At 39.2% G+C, this 18,285-nt stretch overlaps 1 protein-coding gene across 1 annotated transcript in view; it reads right to left on the reverse strand.

Annotated features, from left to right (window-relative positions):
- Positions 1 to 18,285, reverse strand: part of NIPA1 (non imprinted in Prader-Willi/Angelman syndrome 1) — a 51,208-nt gene that overhangs the window by 14,505 nt on the left and 18,418 nt on the right. The window contains exons 2-3 of the mRNA XM_021075606.1: positions 9,589 to 9,636; positions 8,022 to 8,112 (exon numbers count right to left, since the gene is read on the reverse strand). Of these exons, the coding sequence (XP_020931265.1) occupies positions 8,022 to 8,112; positions 9,589 to 9,636 (139 nt within the window). The remainder of the gene's footprint in view (positions 1 to 8,021; positions 8,113 to 9,588; positions 9,637 to 18,285) is intronic.

Here is an 18,285-nt window from a genome sequence, read left to right on the forward strand (position 1 = left end):
AGAAAAGCCACACTGCCTCAAAAAAGATTGACCAACTACGCCAGCCCTCAGGAAATATTCCACAGCAGTGACAAGGCAAACACTGCCCGATAACGGAGAGTACAACTCCCTCAGGAGAAAGAAAACACCAAGCAAGATGAAGAAGCTGAGAAACCACCCCCAGTCAAACCAGCAGGAGAACTCACCTAAAAGTCAACAATGAAACAGATCTCTGCAGTCTGACAGACCTGGAGTTCAAAAGAGAAATAGTGAAAATACTGAAGGAATTAAGAGAAGATATGAACAGTAATGCAGATACCCTCAGAAAGGAACTAGAAAAGATAAGGAGGAGCCAAGAAAAACTAGAATATTCATTTGCAGAGATGCAAACTGAACTAAGGGCAGTAAAAACCAGAATGAATAACGCAGAAGAATGAATCAGTGATATGGAAGATAGAATAATGGAAATCACTCAATCTGGTCAACAGACAGAAAACCGAATCAAAAAACTGGAAAGCAATATAAGAGACCTATGGGATAATATAAAGCGGGCCAATCTACGCATAATAGGAATTCCAGAAGGAGTAGAAAAAGATAAGGGAATGGAAAATATATTTGAAGAAATTATCGATGGAAACTTCCCAAATCTAAAGGATACTGGGTTCAAGATACAAGAAGCACAGAGGGCCCCAAACAAACTGAACCCAAACAGACCCACACCAAGACACATCATAATAAAAATGGCAAAAGTTAGTGATAAAGAGAGGATCCTAAAGGCAGCAAGAGAAAAACAGAATGTTACCTACAAGGGAATCCCCATAAGAATATCAGCTGATTTCTCTACAGAAACACTACAGGCCAGAAGGGAATGGCAAGAGATATTTAAAGTGCTAAAAGGAAAAAATATGCAACCTAGAATACTCTATCCAGCAAGAATATCATTTAAAATAGAAGGGGAAATAAAATTTTTTTCCAACAAACAAAAACTTAAAGAATACAGCAACACAAAACCCAGGTTAAAGGAAATATTGAAAGGGCTTCTCTAAACCAAAAAGAAAGGAAGGAAAGGGAAGAAAAAAGAAAAGAAAAAAAAAAAAAAAGGAAGAAGAAGAACTAGGACTGAGGAAACCGCAATCAGAGAGCAGTCACTCAAATAAGCCAGCATACAGATTTAATCATGAACATGCTTCAAACAAAATAAAATTAAAAAGAAAAAAATAAAAAAGAGTCATCAAAACCATAAAATGTGGGCAAGGGATGTTAGGAAGTAAATAACCCTTTTTGTTTGTTTGTATGTTTCTCTTCTTAATTTTAATATAGTAATGAAGTGTTTGAACTTACAGGACCATCAGGCTAAAACACACAATTATGGGAAGGGGTTAGCATACTTAAAAAACAGGGCAACCACAAGCCAAAACCAAATATTGCATTTGCAAAAAATGAAAAAAAAAAAAGTACACTCAAGCAGATAATAACAGGAGACCATCTAACCAAAAAAAAAAAAAAGAAAGGAAGAATGGAGAACCATAGAATCAACTGGAACACGAGGTTCAAATGGCAATAAATAATCGTCTATCAATTATCACCTTAAATGTCAATGGACTGAATGCCCCAATCAAAAGACACAGAGTGGCTGAGTGGATAAAAAGGCAAAAACCTTCAATATGCTGCCTACAAGAAACTCACCTTAGGACAAAAGATACATATAGATTGAAAGTGAAAGGGTGGGGAAAAATATTTCACGCCAATAGACAAGACAGAAAAGCAGGAGTCGCAACACTCATATCAGACAAAATAGACTTTAAAACAAAAGACATAAAGAAAGACAAAGAAGGACACTACTTAATGATTAAGGGATCCATCCAAGAAGAGGATGTTACTATCGTCAACATATACGCCCCAAATACAGGAGCACCCAGATATATACAACAAATATTAATAGACATAAAGGGAGATATTGATGAGAATACAATCATAGTAGGAGACCTTAATACCCCCCTCATACCAATGGACAGATCCTCTAGACAGAAAACCAATAAAGCAACAGAGATCCTAAAGGAAACAATAGAAAAGTTAGACTTAATTGATATCTTCAGGACACTACATCCAAAAAAAGCAGAATACACATTCTTCTCAAATGCTCATGGAACATTCTCAAGAATCGACCACATATTGGGACACAAAGCTAACCTCAATAAATTTAGAAGCACAGAAATTATCTCAAGTATCTTCTCTGACCACAATGCCATGAAATTAGAAACCGACCATGGGAAAAGCAAAGAGAAAAAACCTACTACATGGAGACTAAACATGCTACTTTTTAAAAAACCAATGGGTCAATGAGGAAATCAAGAAGGAAATTAAAAACTACCTTGAAACAAATGATAATGAAGACACAACCTCTCAAAATCTATGGGATGCTGCGAAAGCAGTGCTCAGAGGGAAATTTATAGCAATACAGGCCTTTCTCAAAAATGAAGAAAGATCCCAAATTGACAACTTAACCCTCCACCTAAATGAATTAGAAAAAGAACAAAAAAGCCCTAAAGTCAGCAGAAGGAAGGAAATTATAAAGATCAAAGAAGAAATCAATAAAATAGAGACTCAAAAAACAATAGAGAAAATTAATAAAACCAAGAGCTGGTTCTTTGAAAAGGTGAACAAAATTGACAAACCCCTGGCCAGACTTACTAAAAAGAGGAGAGAAAGAACCCAAATAACCAAAATTATAAATGAAAAAGGAGAAATCACAATGGATACAGCAGAAGTACAAAAAACCATAAGAGAATACTATGAACAACTATACGGCAACAAGTTTGACAATCTGGAAGAAATGGACAATTTTCTAGAATCTTACAGCTTGCCAAAACTGAATCAAGTAGAAACAGACCAACGGAACAGACCAATCACTAGAAATGAAATTGAAGAGGTCATAAAATCACTCCCTACAAATAAAAGTCCAGGACCAGATGGCTTCACAGGTGAATTCTATCGAACATATAAAGAGGAATTGGTGCCCAACCTCCTTAAACTCTTTCAAAAGGTTGAAGAAGAAGGAATACTCCCAAAGACATTCTATGAGGCCACCATCACCCTCATTACAAAACCAGACAGAGATACCACCAAAAAAGAAAACTATCGGCCAATATCACTGATGAATATAGATGCAAAAATTCTCAACAAAATCTTAGCCAACCGAATCCAACAACATACCAAAAAAATTATACACCATGACCAGGTTGGGTTCATCCCAGGTTCACAAGGATGGCTCAACATACGCAAATCAATCAGCATCATACACCACATTAACAAAAAGAAAGTCAAAAATCATATGATCATCTCAATAGGTGCAGAAAAAGCATTTGACAAAGTCCAACATCCATTCATGATCAAGACCCTCGCCAAAGTGGGTATAGAGGGAACATTCCTGAATATAATCAAAGCCATTTATGATAAACCCACAGCAAATATAATCCTCAATGGGGAAAAACTGAAAGCCTTCTCACTCAAATCTGGAACAAGACAGGGATGCCCACTCTCACCACTGCTCTTCAACATAGTTTTGGAAGTCCTAGCCACAGCAATTAGACAAACAAAAGAAATAAAAGGCATCCACATAGGAAGAGAAGAGATAAAACTGCCACTGTATGCAGATGACATGATACTATACATAGAAAACCCTAAGGACTCAACCCAAAAACTACTTGAACTGATTAATAAATTCAGCAAAGTAGCAGGATATAAGATTAACATTCAGAAGTCAGTTGCATTTCTGTATACCAGCAATGAAACATTAGAAAAGGAATACAAAGACACGATACCTTTTAAAATTGCACCTCACAAAATCAAATACCTCGGAATACACCTGACCAAGGAGGTAAAGGACCTATATGCCGAGAACTATAAAACTTTAATCAAAGAAATCAAAGAAGATGTAAAGAAATGGAAAGACATTCCATGTTCCTGGATTGGGAAAATCAATATTGTAAAAATGGCCATACTACCCAAAGCAATCTACAGATTCAATGCAATCCCTATCAAATTACCCATGACATTTTTCACAGAACTAGAACAAACAATCCAAACATTTATATGGAACAACAAAAGACCCAGAATCGCCAAAGCAATCCTGAGAAACAAAAACCAAGCAGGAGGCATAACTCTCCCAGACTTCAAGAAATACTACAAAGCCACAGTCATCAAAACAGTGTGGTACTGGTATCAAAACAGACAGACAGACCAATGGAACAGAATAGAGAATCCGGAAATAAACCCTGACACCTATGGTCAATTAATCTTTGACAAGGGAGGCAAGAACATAAAAGGGGAAAAAGAAAGTCTCTTCAGCAAGCATTGCTGGGAATCCTGGACAGCTGCATGCAAAGCAATGAGACTAGAACACACCCTCACACCATGCACAAAAATAAACTCCAAATGGCTGAAAGACTTAAATATACGACAGGACACCATCAAACTCCTAGAAGAAAACATAGACAAAACACTCTCTGACATCAACATCATGAATATTTTCTCAGGTCAGTCGCCCAAAGCAATAGAAATTAGAGCAAAAATAAACCCATGGGACCTCATCAAACTGAAAAGCTTTTGCACAGCAAAGGAAACCCAAAAGAAAACAAAAAGACAACTTACAGAATGGGAGAAAATAGTTTCAAATGATGCAACCGACAGGGGGTTAATCTCTAGAATATATAAACAACTTATACAACCCAACAGCAAAAAAACCAATCAACCAATGGAAAAATGGGCAAAAGACCTGAATAGACATTTCTCCAAAGAAGATATACAGATGGCCAACAAACACATGAAAAAATGCTCAACATCGCTGGTTATAAGAGAAATGCAAATTAAAACTACCATGAGATACCACCTCACACCAGTCAGAATGGCCATCATTAATAAATCCACAAATAACAAGTGCTGAAGGGGTTGTGGAGAAAAGGGAACCCTCCTGCACTGCTGGTGGGAATGTAAACTGGTACAGCCACTATGGAGAACACTTTGGAGATACCTTAGAAATCTATACATAGAACTTCCATATGACCCCGCAATCCCACTCTTGGGCATCTATCCGGACAAAACCCTACTTAAAAGAGACATGTGCACCCACATGTTCATTGCAGCACTATTTACAACAGCCAGGACATGGAAACAACCCAAATGTCCATCGACAGAGGATTGGATTCGGAAGAGGTGGTATATATACACAATGGAATACTACTCAGCCATAAAAAAGAACAAAATAATGCCATTTGCAGCAACATGGATGGAACTAGAGAATCTCATCCTGAGTGAAATGAGCCAGAAAGACAAAGACAAATACCATATGATATCACTTATAACTGGAATCTAATATCCAGCACAAATGAACATCTCCTCAGAAAAGAAAATCATGGACTTGGAGAAGAGACTTGTGGTTGCCTGATGGGAGGGGGAGGGAGTGGGAGGGATCGGGAGCTTGGGCTTATCAGACACAACTTAGAATAGATTTACAAGGAGATCCTGCTGAATAGCATTGAGAACTTTGTCTACATACTCATGTTGCAACAGAAGAAAGGCTGGGGGAAAAATGTAATTGTAATGTATACATGTAAGGATAACCTGACCCCCTTGTTGTACAGTGGGAAAATAAAAAAAAAAAAATTTGATGACTGTACTACTCTTATGAAGAGGATGTCTAGTCTTAGGAAATACAAGTCAAAGTGTTTAAGGGTAAAGGATCATTCTCATATGGATCAAAAAGGTTCACAAAACAAAACAAACACCACATTCATACTAGAACAGTGCTTCTCAACAGGGGTGATTTGCTCCACAAAGGGACACTTGCTTATGCCTGGAGACATTTTTGAGGAGGGGGAGCTAGTGGCATCTGCTGGGTGGAGTCCATGGATGCTCCTAAACACCCTGCAAAGCACAGGTCAGCTCCCAAAACAGAATTATCTCCAAATATCAACGGCATCAAGTTTAAAAAACTTTAATATAGAGAAACAAAACGAGGGAGGAAGTGTGAAAGAATGCCAATCAATTTGTCTGGGTGAGGGGCACATGGACTCTGCTTTGATTATTCTTAACCTTTTAAGTTTTCTGTAATTTGGAAATTAATTCCAAATAATTTTTTAAAAAAACTTCTATAACATGATGATTAATTTATTATATATTAAACCACTACAGTGAAAGTAGATCTATTTGGGGGCTCTCTGTTCTCTTTCACTGCCACATAAACATCTTTTTCCAGGGGCCACATTCTTTTCATTTCTTTCTCTATGTAATTCTAGCAACCTCATCCCATTTCTGGGAGTTCCTGTTGTGGCTCAGTGGTAACAAACTCGAATAATATTCATGAGAATGCAGGTATGATCCCTGGCCTCCCTCAGTGGGTTAAGGATCCAGTGTTGCCATTAGCTGTGGTGTAGGTTGCAGACGTGGCTTGGATCCGGAGCTGGCTGTGGCTGTGGCCCAGGCCAGCAGCTGTAGCTTTGATTTGACTCTTAGCCTGGGAACATCCATATATTGCAGGTGCAGGCCTAAAAAAGAAAAAAAAAAAAAAAAAGATAACTTCTTTTAAAAGATATACACATATATACATGTATAGACATCTTTGTTTTCTTGAAATTAATTTTAATTTTTTTCTTTTTAAAAAAATCTTTGAGATCCTTAGTTGAAAGCACTCTTATCCATAATGCCACCTCACACATTCCTTTGGGAAACATCTCCCAAAGCTTTGAAGCAGTGAACATTTCTTTGACATAATTGTCAAAGTCCATGAGAACAGACAGTTCTTTGGAAATTAATCAAGAAAGGAGCAAGGCCTTTTAGTATATGCACATTAAATGTGCAAAGGTCACAGGGCTGGACTGTTTATTTGCCTGATTATTTTTCAGGAAACAGAGTGAGGCTGGGCTCTGAGAAGCTGAAGTAGTGATTCCCTAGTGAGAGCACCAACCATGAATCCAAGCTCTTCAGGACCATCCAAAGTGCCAAATAATGTCGAGCCACATGTGATTATCAGGCCTACATCTAGATTAGAACAATGTACTACAAACACATCCTCAAAGGTTCACGTGTGCAAACCTTTTTTGTGCTTTTTAGGCCACGGAAACTTAAAGCCCAAGTGACTTTAAGTTACACAGTTAAATGCATCCAATACATCCACCACAGACATACTCCTCTGCAAGGATTTGGAGGTCTGTCTAGAATCAGCAGAATACCAATGTAATCAATCAGTTAGAAACTTGGATTCTATTTTGCTTCTATCCTATCTCTGTTTATTAATGATTTCTTCAACAGTAAAACAATATAAATAGGTTCACAAGAGGAATCACACCCATTGGAGCCCATGTATCCTCTGTCCCAACCTCCATAATTTCTTGAGGCACCCAAATAAAACACCAACTGACTAGTTTTGCTTACTGATTTCTCAGAATCGCTTGCCAAGGAGCTGGAAAGACTCTAGTCTCTAGGAAGTAAGTCTTCCAAAGCAAAAACCAGGAGAGTGATGGCATCACAGTCACTGATTTCCAAGAATAAGTTAGGACATGAAATACACTAAAGCCTATGCTGAAGAGAGAGTTAGTAATTCACATAACTAAATCTGAAGGGATAAAATTAAACCATGTGACGTGTAATGCTGAAGACCTAGCTTCGGTTACAATTTTACTTTTTTGATTTTAACAGAATCATTTAAAATGAAAAGTTTTCAGAGTTCCTGCTGTGGCTCAGTGGTAACAAACCCAACTAGTATCCATGAGGATGCAGGTGCGATCCCTGGCCTCACTCAGTGAGTCAAGGATCCGGCGTTACTGTGAGCTGTGGTGCAGGTTGCAGACGCAGCTCAGATCCCAGGTTGCTGTGGCTGTGATGTAGGCTGGCAGCTGCAGCTCTAGTTCAAACTCTATAGCCTGGGAACTTCCATATGCTGTGGGTGTGGCCCTAAAAAGACAAAAATAAATAAAATAAAATAAAATAAAAAGTTTCCATATCCTAAAACTATGCATTAAAGACCAAAACAGAATCCCAGCTCTCACCCAAACGGCACTCCAAGGGCACCAAGAGGAGTCACCAGGACTGTGGGGACCGCCGTGTAAGCCAGGAAGTTTCCAATCTGGCCAACAGCCACTGTCAAGAGAATCACAAGGACATCACTGAAATTATAAAACTCTCTTCGAGCATTCATCACAGAGTAAAACTCTGTAAGACTCCGCTCTGAAAGGGTTACTTCTTCTCCATTATCAGTTAGGAAGGAAATATTGCTTGTTTTAGTCCTGAGGGAAGAGGAGAGCAGGCTCCATAGTCACTGGCTCAATTTGTTAGGGTAGAAATTTCAATGCTCTATGGAAACTCCCAATCTAACAGGTAGTGACTGACAGTGGGTGCAACACAGAGAACATTTCCACTCTCCTTCTAGCACATCCCTGTTTTAAGACAGGTTGTGTAGGGCTTTCCATGTCCCTTCAAGTGGCCTGAGATCTATTCCAGTGACACTCTGATGGCAACTCAAGTGGAAACACTACTGCCTGCACAGGCCTATGCCTGGGGCTGTATCCAGATAGAAAACATAAGTTTTTCTTTCTTTTTTTTTTTTTTTTTTTGTCTTTTTGTCTTTTTGCCATTTCTAGGGCCGCTCCCGTGGCATATGGAGGTTCCCAAACTAGGGGTCGAATCGGACCTGTAGCCTCCGGCCTACGCCAGAGCCACAGCAACGCAGGATCCCAGCCTCGTCTGCAACCTACACCACAGCTCACGGCAACGCGGGATCGTTAACCCACTGATCAAGGGCAGGGACTGAACCCGCAACCTCATGGTTCCTAGTGAGATTCGTTAACCACTGTGCCACGACGGGAACTCCCAAGAAAACATAAGTTTTTCAATGACTCAACACCTGCTAGTAAATTTCTTGCCTAAAAGACAATGTGTATGGAGTTCCTGTCGTGGCTCAGTGGAAACGAATCTGACTAGCATCTATGAGAACACAGGTTCAATCCCTGGCATTGCTCAGTGTGTTAAGGATCTGGCATTGCCATGAGCTGTGGTATAGGTCGTAGATGCAGATTGAATCTGGTGTTGCTGTGGCTGTGGTGAAGGCCAGTGGCTACAGCTCCAGTCCAACCCCAGCCTGGGAACCTCCATATGCCATGGGTGTGGCCCTAAAAAAGACAAAAAAGACAATATGTGACAAATAGACCTCAAGATACTTCTGAAAAATCTAACACAATTTTTCTTTATGTGTTTAAAATTCTAATGTTACCATTTTTACGTTATATCCCATGACCTCTGATCTGGTACTTAAGGTTGAGTGAAGAAACTCTCCTTTGTAAAATCAATTGTGTTCAGCAAATGGTCACCAAATGCCCACAGCCCTACTACAGATGAGGAAGCAGGAGCTATTTTTTTCCTTAGACCCAGGAGAGTCTGACCTGGACAAATTCAAGGCTTACTACAGGCAGCAGGAACCTTTCCCACCTCCTTCCACTGCCTCCCATCCTCCTGGTCCTCATTTCAAAGAATGAGCTAAGCTCATCCCACTCCCTGCATCCACCCTTGCCAGTCAAATGACTTAGGAAGACTAAGCTTTTCACCATACAGGGTACTTACTTGCAATTGTTCCTGCCCACCACACAATGTCTGTTAAATAAGAGGTACCTATAAAACAATGAGATAAAACATCAGGAAAGTATGAAGCAAGAGGTTTACATGCTATATACTTAAAAGAAGTTTTTAAATGAAAACTAAAATTGAAAAGAACAAGGAGTACCATACTGTTTATTCATCCTGTGAAGAATCATTAGCCTAAAAATGCAGCATAAAAGAAACCACTAAAAGTGGCAAAGATGTTTCTTGCAACCAACACAAGTTGACCCAAACAAATAAAATCTTTATTAACTGGTTTTGGTTTTTTTTTTGGGGGGGGTAGCTCAACATGTCATCTAGAGTCATAAATGTTCTTTGGAGTAATGTTTTATATGTTGACTTCAAATGATATTTGGGGGAATTCCCGTCATGGCTCAGTGGTAACAAACCCAACTAGTATCCATGAGGATACTGGCCTTGATCCCTGGCCTTGCTCAGTGGGTTAAGGATACAGTATTGCCTTGAGCTCTGGTGTAGGTCGCAGACGCGGCTTGGATTTGACCCCTAGCCTGGGAACTTCCATATGCCGTGGGTGCAGCCCTAAAAAAAAAAAAAAAAAAAAAAAGATATTTAGCCTTCAAAGTCCAACCCCCTCATGCATTTACTGAAACCTATTTATATGATAATTTTACTAGCATATACTTAACAAGTTACTCAATGTTCATAATGTAGAACCTTTGTGACCCAGCTCTTTTTGCAACCATTTGGAAATGGTTGAAAAGAGATCCTTAGATTCATTCACTCAGTGACCTGACATTATATAAACTGCTTTCCCTCTTACCCTCCTGGACCTCCCTCCTATGTTGCCATGATTGCCCAGGCAGGCAGAGATGGGAGCAGCTGTCCAGGCCTCCCTGTCACAATCATCCCTCACTTTGTCAAGTATGTCAAAACGTTCCTAATCTAAGAGGATTTTTTTTTTTCTCACTTCCAGATTAAAAACCCTAATTCTATTTGGATGTTTTAAGTCTCAGTAATTTGGTATAATGAAGATACAGGAAGCCAGCCTACTTCATTGAGGAGCACAGCTACGGGTATTTAAACAGTACTTTTAAAAAAAATGAGACCAAGAGAGTTTCCTGGTGGCTAAGTGGGTTAAGGATTCAGCATGGTCACCACTGTGGCCCAGGCTCAGTCTCTGGCCATAGAACTTTCATATGCCATGGGCAGGGAAAAAAAAAAAAATTGTGATACCAATAAATAATGACAGAGTAGGAAGAATGGTTAAGCTCAAATGGCACCATTTGACAATGTTACAATAAAAACTGAGTCAGACAAAAACCATCAATGGAGAGTAAAATAAGTACATGAAACTTTGTTGAGAGACAGGACTGTCATGCAGTCTCCATGAATCACCTCTACCAGTTTTTTATTAATCACAAAGAGAAAAAGTGATCTTTACAGTACTCTAAGACCCTGGTAGACATCATCTTAACCAAATGGTTAAAGATACCACCATCGGCAATGGGACAAGCCAACATCCTGTGCCTCCAGAGGGTGCACTGAGGAGGGCACAGCACCACACCTGCAGTGCTCCGCCAGAGCGCATCTCCTGAACATAATCACAAGGAAACCGTGAAAGGGACCATCCGCCAGCTGGCCTGTACTCTTCAAAGATGGCAAGGTCCTAAAAGACAAAAGCTAAGGTACTGTCACAGATGAAGAGGTGTGACTAAACACAACACATGATGCTAGATGAAAAAAAAGGTTGCTAGAAAGGACAGTACTGGGACAACTGGCAAACCTCAATATGGAGTGTTGTAGAGAGCAGAGTAACAAAACCCCTTCACCTTTTGTGTAAGAATGTGACTTATACTGCACTTTCTGGCTCTACAAAGCTGACAGCCATGTGTCAGGGACAACATTTAAAGTAAAAATGACCTCTGATGGGCAAATGGCACCTGAGTGGAGGTCTGTGAACACCTGTTGGATCTTGTCACTTGGGCTCCCCTGCGTGCCATACCTCTGGGAATAAGCATGTCTCCTGTGGGCCTAGGAGCTCCGCCTCTCTGACTTTTTTTTTTTTTTTTTTTTGCGTCTTTCGTCTTTTTAGGGCCGTACCTGTGGCATACGGAGGTTCCCAGGCTAGGGGTTGAATTGGAGCTGTAGCCACCAGCCTACACCAGAGCCACAGCAATGCCAGATCCAAACCGCTTCTTCAACCTACACGACAGCTCACAGCAACGCTGGATCCTTAACCCACTGAGCAAGGCCAGGGATCTAACCTGCGTCCTCATGGATGCGAGTAGGATTCATTAACCACTGAACCACAATGGGTACTCTTGTCTTTCTGACTTTATACTGGAGGGCATGAAGCTTGTAAGGCTAAGCAGCTGTAGCACCATCTGCTACAACTCTTCCTCTGGGCCCCTAAACCATGCTCTACCTTTGCCACTGGCTGTGGCTCCTGCCCCATGTCCTTCGAAGTGTGTCTAGTATAAATGTGGCCCTGTGTCCTATACATCAGAAAGCATAGCTGAGCCTAAGAATGCCATGCAGTGAATACTACAGAACAATTATCAACTATTATTACAGAATCTTTGTTGAATTTCCCAAATGTGCTAATCACACTGCAGCTATGTTAGAGAATGTGTTGTACTTATATGTGGAATCTAAAAAAAAAAAAAAAACCAAAAAACCCACAGAATTATCAAAGCAATCCTGAAGAAAAAGAACAACACTAACAACAATAACCCTCCCAGACTTCAGACTGTACTACAAAGCTACAGTAATCAGGACAGCATGGTAAAGGCACAAAAACAGACATATAGATAAATGGAACAGGAGAGAGAGCCCAGAGCTAAACCTATACACCTACAGCCAATTAACCTTCCAGAAGGGAAACAAAAATATACAATCAAGAAAAGACAGGCTCTTCAGTAACTGTTGTCCAAAAAGCTGGACAGCCTCAAAAAAAAAAATCAATGAAATTAGAACATTCGCTCATACTATATACAAAAATAAACTGAAAATGGTTTAAAGATCCAAATATAAGAAATGACACCATAAAACTCCTAGAAGAGAACACAGGTAAAACGTTCTCCGACATAAATCACGGCAATATTTTCTTAGAGCAGTCTCCCAAGGCCAAAGAAATAAAAGTGAAAATAAACAAATGAGACCTAATAAAACTTAACAGCTTTTGTGCAACAAAGGAAATCATCAACAAAACAAAAATACAACCTACGGAATGGGAGGAAATATTTGCAAATGATGCAACTGATAAGGACTTGATAGTCAAAATATACAAACAGCTCATACAACTCAATGTCAAAAAACAAACAACCCAGTCAAAAAACAAACAACCCAGTCAAAAAATGGACAGAATATTTAAACAGACATTTCTGCAAAGAAGACATACAAATGGTTAACAGGCACATGAAAAGATTCTGAACATCACTAATAGAGAAATGCAAAACAAAACCACAATGAGGTACCACCTCACACCGATCAGAATAGCTATCATCAAAAAGTCTACAAATGACAAATGCTGAAGAGGAGATGGGATTAAGATGGCAGAGGAGCACTGGAGCTCACCTTCTCTCATAACAACAAAATTACAAGCAACTGCTGAACACCCTTCAACAAAATAACCTGGAAACTACTAAAAAGATATCCTACTCCAGAAGACAAAGAGAAGGCCACACGAAGAAGGTAGGAGGGGCGATTATGCAATATAAGCAACACTGTACTCACCAGGTGGGCAGCCCATAGATTGGAAAGTAACTGTATCACAGAGACTCACCCACTGGAGTGAGAGTTCTGAGCCCCATATCAGGTTCCCACACCTGGGGATCTGGCATTGGGAGGAGGAGCCGCCCCCCCCCCAGCATTTGGCATTGAGGGCCAGTCAGGCTTGTGTGTAGGAGCTCCATAGGACTGGGGGAAATGGAGACTCCACTCTTCAAAGGTGCACACAGGCTTTTGTGTGCACTGGGGCCCAGGACAAAGCAGAGACTCCATAGGAATGGAAGTCAGACTTGCCTGTGGTTCTTGGAGGATCTCCTGGGAAAACAGGGGGTGACTTTGGCTTGTTGGGAGGAAGGACACTGGAGGCAAAGGTCTCAGGAATAATCATCAGTGTGAATTCCTGTAGAGGTAGCCATTTTGGAAAAATGTGGCCCCACCCATCAGGGCTGAGAAGCCCTGGGCCAAATAATAAATTGGAATATAGCCCCACCCATCAGCCAACAGGCTGCCTTAAGACCACCCAGACAAAGAGCCAACTCTAATCACACCCAGGGACAAAGACTCACCCTCCAGAGGTATAAGAATCAGCTCCACTTACCAGTGGGCAGGCACCAGACCCTCCCATCAGGAAGCCTGCAGCAAGCCCCTGTACCAACTTCAGCCATAAGGTGGTTAGACACCAGAAGCAAGAGAAGCTACAACCCTACTGTCTGCAAAAAGGAGACCAACAACCACTATGGAAAACAGTATAGAGGTACCTCAGAAAACTAAATATAGAACAACCTTATGACCAAGCTATATATCCTATATCCAGAAAAAACTTTCACTGAATAAGATACACGCAGCCTATGTTAAGTGCAGCACTATTAACAATAGCCAAAACATGGAAACAACCTAAATGTCCATCAACAGATGAATGGATTAAGATGTGGTACATATACACAATGGAATATTATTCAGCCATAAAAAGAAGAAAATAATGCCACATTTGCAGCAACACAGATGGAACTGGAGATTTTCATACTAAGTGAAGTAAGTCAGAACAAGAAAGACAAATACCATATGACATCATTTATATCTGGACTCTAATATACAGCAAAAATGAACCTATATACAGAAAAGAAACAAACTCATGGACATGGAGAACAGACTTGTGTTTACCAAGGAGGAGAGGGAGGGAGCAGGATAGACTGGGAGTTTGGGGTTAGTTGATGCAAATTACTGGATCTGGAATGGATAAGCAATGAGATCCTGCTGTACAGCACAGGGAACTATATCTGATCACTTGTGATGGAATATGATGGAGATTAATGTGAAAAAAAGATATATATAAATAACTGTGTCACTTTGCTGTACAGAAAACTGTAAAGCAACTATAATAAAAAATTTTTATTAAAAGGAGACCACACCAAAAATATATACAAAATGAAAAAGCAGAGAATTATGACTCAGATAAAGGAATAAGAAAAAAATAAAGAAAAAACAGCTAAGGGATCTAAAGATTACCAATGAAACCTCCAATGAAAAAGACTTTAGACTAATGATAGTAAAGATGATTCAAGATCTTGGAAATGAACTGGAGGCAAAGACTGATAAACTGCAAGAAACACTGAACAAAGAAATAGAAGATATGAAGGTTAAGCAAGCAGAGATACAAAACACAATTAACTGAAATAAAAAATTCACTAGAAGGAGCCAACAGCAGAACACAGGAAGCAGAAGAACGAATAAGCGAGATGGAAGACAGATGGGTGGAAATGACTGATGCCAAACAGAAAAGAGGAAAAAGATTGAAAAGACATGAAGACAGCTGAAGAGAACTCTAGGACAATGTTAAACTCACCAACATCCATATTACAGGGGTGGCAGAAGGAGAAGAGAGAGAGACAAAAGGCCAGAGAAAATATTTGAACAAATAATAGCTGAAAACTTCCCTTATATAGAAAAGGAATCAGGAGTTCCCATCAAGGTGCAGCAGAAACGAATCCAACTAGAAACCATGAGGTTGCAAGTTTGATCCCTGGTCTCACTCAGTGGGTTGGGCATCTGGTGCTGCTGTGAGCTGTGGCATAGGTTGCAGATGTAGCTCAGATTCTGTGTTGCTGAGGCTGTGGTGTAGGTCGGCAGCTATAGCTCCAATTAGACCCTAGCCTGGGAATCTTCATATGCCACAGGTGTGGCCCTAAAAAGCAAAAGCAAAAGCAAAAAAAAAAAAAGCAAAGAAAGAAAAAAGAAAAAGAATCACTTATTCAAATTTAGGAAGCACAAGAAGTACCGTATAAAATAAACCCAAGGAGGAACACCCCGAGATGCACATGAATCAAACTGACCAAAATTAAAGACAAAGAGAAAATATTGAAAGCAGCTAGGGAAAGGAAACAGTAACATACAAGGGAACCCTGATAAGGTTATTGACAGATTTTTCAGCAGAAATCCTGCAGGCCAGAAGGGAGTGGCACCATATACTCAAAGTGATGAAAGGAAGAAACCTCCAACCAAGATTATTCTACCCAGCAAGGCTCTCCTTCAGATTTGAAGGAGAAATCAAAAGCTTTACAGACAATCAAAAGCTAAGAGAATTCAGCACCACTCAACCAGCTTTACAACAAATACTAAAGGAACTTGTCTAGGTAGAAAGGAAAAGGCTACAGCTAGAAATGAAATTACAAATGACAAGGCCCACAAGTAAAGGCATACATATAGTAAAAGTAGGAAACCATCCATACACAAATATGCTAATAAAACAAGAAATCATGAGAGGAGAAGGGTACAAATGCAGGATACTAGAGATGCATTTGCAATTAAGAGACCAACAATTTAAGGCAATCTTGTATGTGTGTATATATATATATATTCCTATATCAAAACTTCATGGTAGCTGCAAACCAAAACTACAATAGATATACACAAATAAGAAAAAGTAATCCAAACACAATACTAAAGATAGTTATCAAACCATAAGACAAGAAGGGAAGAAAAAAAGACTAACAAAACCAAATACAAAACAATTAGTAAAATGGCAATAAGAACACACATATCAATAATTACCTTAAATGTAAATAGACTAAATGCACTAACCAAAAGACACAGACTGACTAAATGGATGCAAAACCAAGACCCATAAATATTTTGTCTTCAAGAGACCCACTTCAGTTCTAGGGACACATACAAATTGAAAATGAATGGATGGAAGAAAATATTCCATGCAAACAGAAGTCAAAAGAAAGCTGGAGTAGCAATACTCACATATAGACAAAACTGACCTGAAAATAGAGAATATTATAAGAAACAAAGAAGGACATTACATAATGATCAAAGGATCAATCCAAAGAAGACATAACAAATTATAAATACATATGCACCCAACAGAGAATCATCTCAATATATAAGGCAACTGCTCACAACCTTAAAAGGAGAAATTCAATAACACAATAATAGTGGGGGACTTTAACACCCCATTTACAAGAATGGACAGATCACCCAGACAGAAAATCAACAAGGAAACACAGGCCTTAAACACTGCATTAGGCCAGATGGACATAATATTTACAAAACAGTCCATCCAAAAGCAGCAGAATACACATTCTTCTCAAGTGAACATGGAACATTCTTAGGATACATCACATTCTGGGCCACAAATCAAGCTTCAGAAACTTTAAGAAAATTGAAATTACATCAAGCATCTTTTCTGACCACAACATTATACGACTGGAAAACAATAAGAAAAAATTGCAAAAAACACAAACACGTAGAGACTAAACAACATGCCACTAAACAACCAATGGATCACTGAAGAACTCAAAGAGGAAATTTAAAAATATCTAGAAGCAAATGACAACAAAGACACAATAATCCAAGACCTATGGGCTGCAGCAAAAGCAGTTCTAAGATGGAATTTTATAGCAGTACAAGCCTACTTCAGGAAATAAGAAAAACCTCAAATAAACAATCTAACTTTATACCTAAAGCAACTAGAGAAAGAACAGACAAAACTCAAAGTTAACAGAAGGAAAGAAATCATAAAGATCAGAGCAGAAATGAATGAAATAGAAAAGAAGAAAACCAGAGAAAAGATCATTGAAATTAAAGCTGATTCTTTGAAAAGATCAACAAAATTACAAACCCTTAGCCAGACTCATCAAGAAAAAAAGAGAGGTGACTCAAATCAATAAAATAAGAAATGAAAAAGGAGAAGTCAAAACATATATCAGAGAAATGCAAAGGATCATAAGAGACTACTAAATACAACTATATGACAATAAAATGGACAGCCTAGAAGAAATGGACAAATTCTTAGGAAAATACAATCTTCCGAGACTAAACCAAGTTGAAATAGAAAAGATGAATGGACTAATCACATGTACTGAAATTGAAACTGTGATTAAAAAACTTTCAACAGGATTTCTCATCATGGTTCAGTGGTTAATGAATCTGACTAGGAATCAAGAGGTTGTGGGTTCGATCTCTGGCCTTACTCAGTGGGTTAAGGATCTGGCATTGCCATGAGCTGTGGTGTAGGTTGCAGATGTGGCTCAGATCCCACGTTGCTGTAGCTCTGGCATAGGCCAGTGGCTACAGCTCTGATTCAACCCCTAGCCTGGGAACCTTCATATGCCAAGGGTGTGGCCCTAGAAAAGACCAAAAAAAAAAAAAAAAAAAAAAAAACCACTTTCCAACAAACAATCTTTATTGAATGAGGGGCTTCATAGGCAAATTCTATTAAAAATGTAGAGAAGAGCAAACACCTATCTTTCTGAAACTACTCCAAAAAACTGCAGATGAAGAACCACTCCCAAACTCATTAAATGAGGCCACCATCACCCTGAGACCAAAACCAGATAGATAAAAATAAGAAAATTTCAGGCCAATATCACTGATGAACATAAATGTAAACATCCACAACAAAATACTAGCAAACCAAATCCAGCAATATATTAAAAGGACTGTACACCATGATCAAGTGGGATTTAT

The sequence above is a fragment of the Sus scrofa genome, chromosome 15, assembly GCF_000003025.6.
Source record: "Sus scrofa isolate TJ Tabasco breed Duroc chromosome 15, Sscrofa11.1, whole genome shotgun sequence".
NCBI classification, from domain to species: Eukaryota; Metazoa; Chordata; class Mammalia; order Artiodactyla; family Suidae; genus Sus; species Sus scrofa.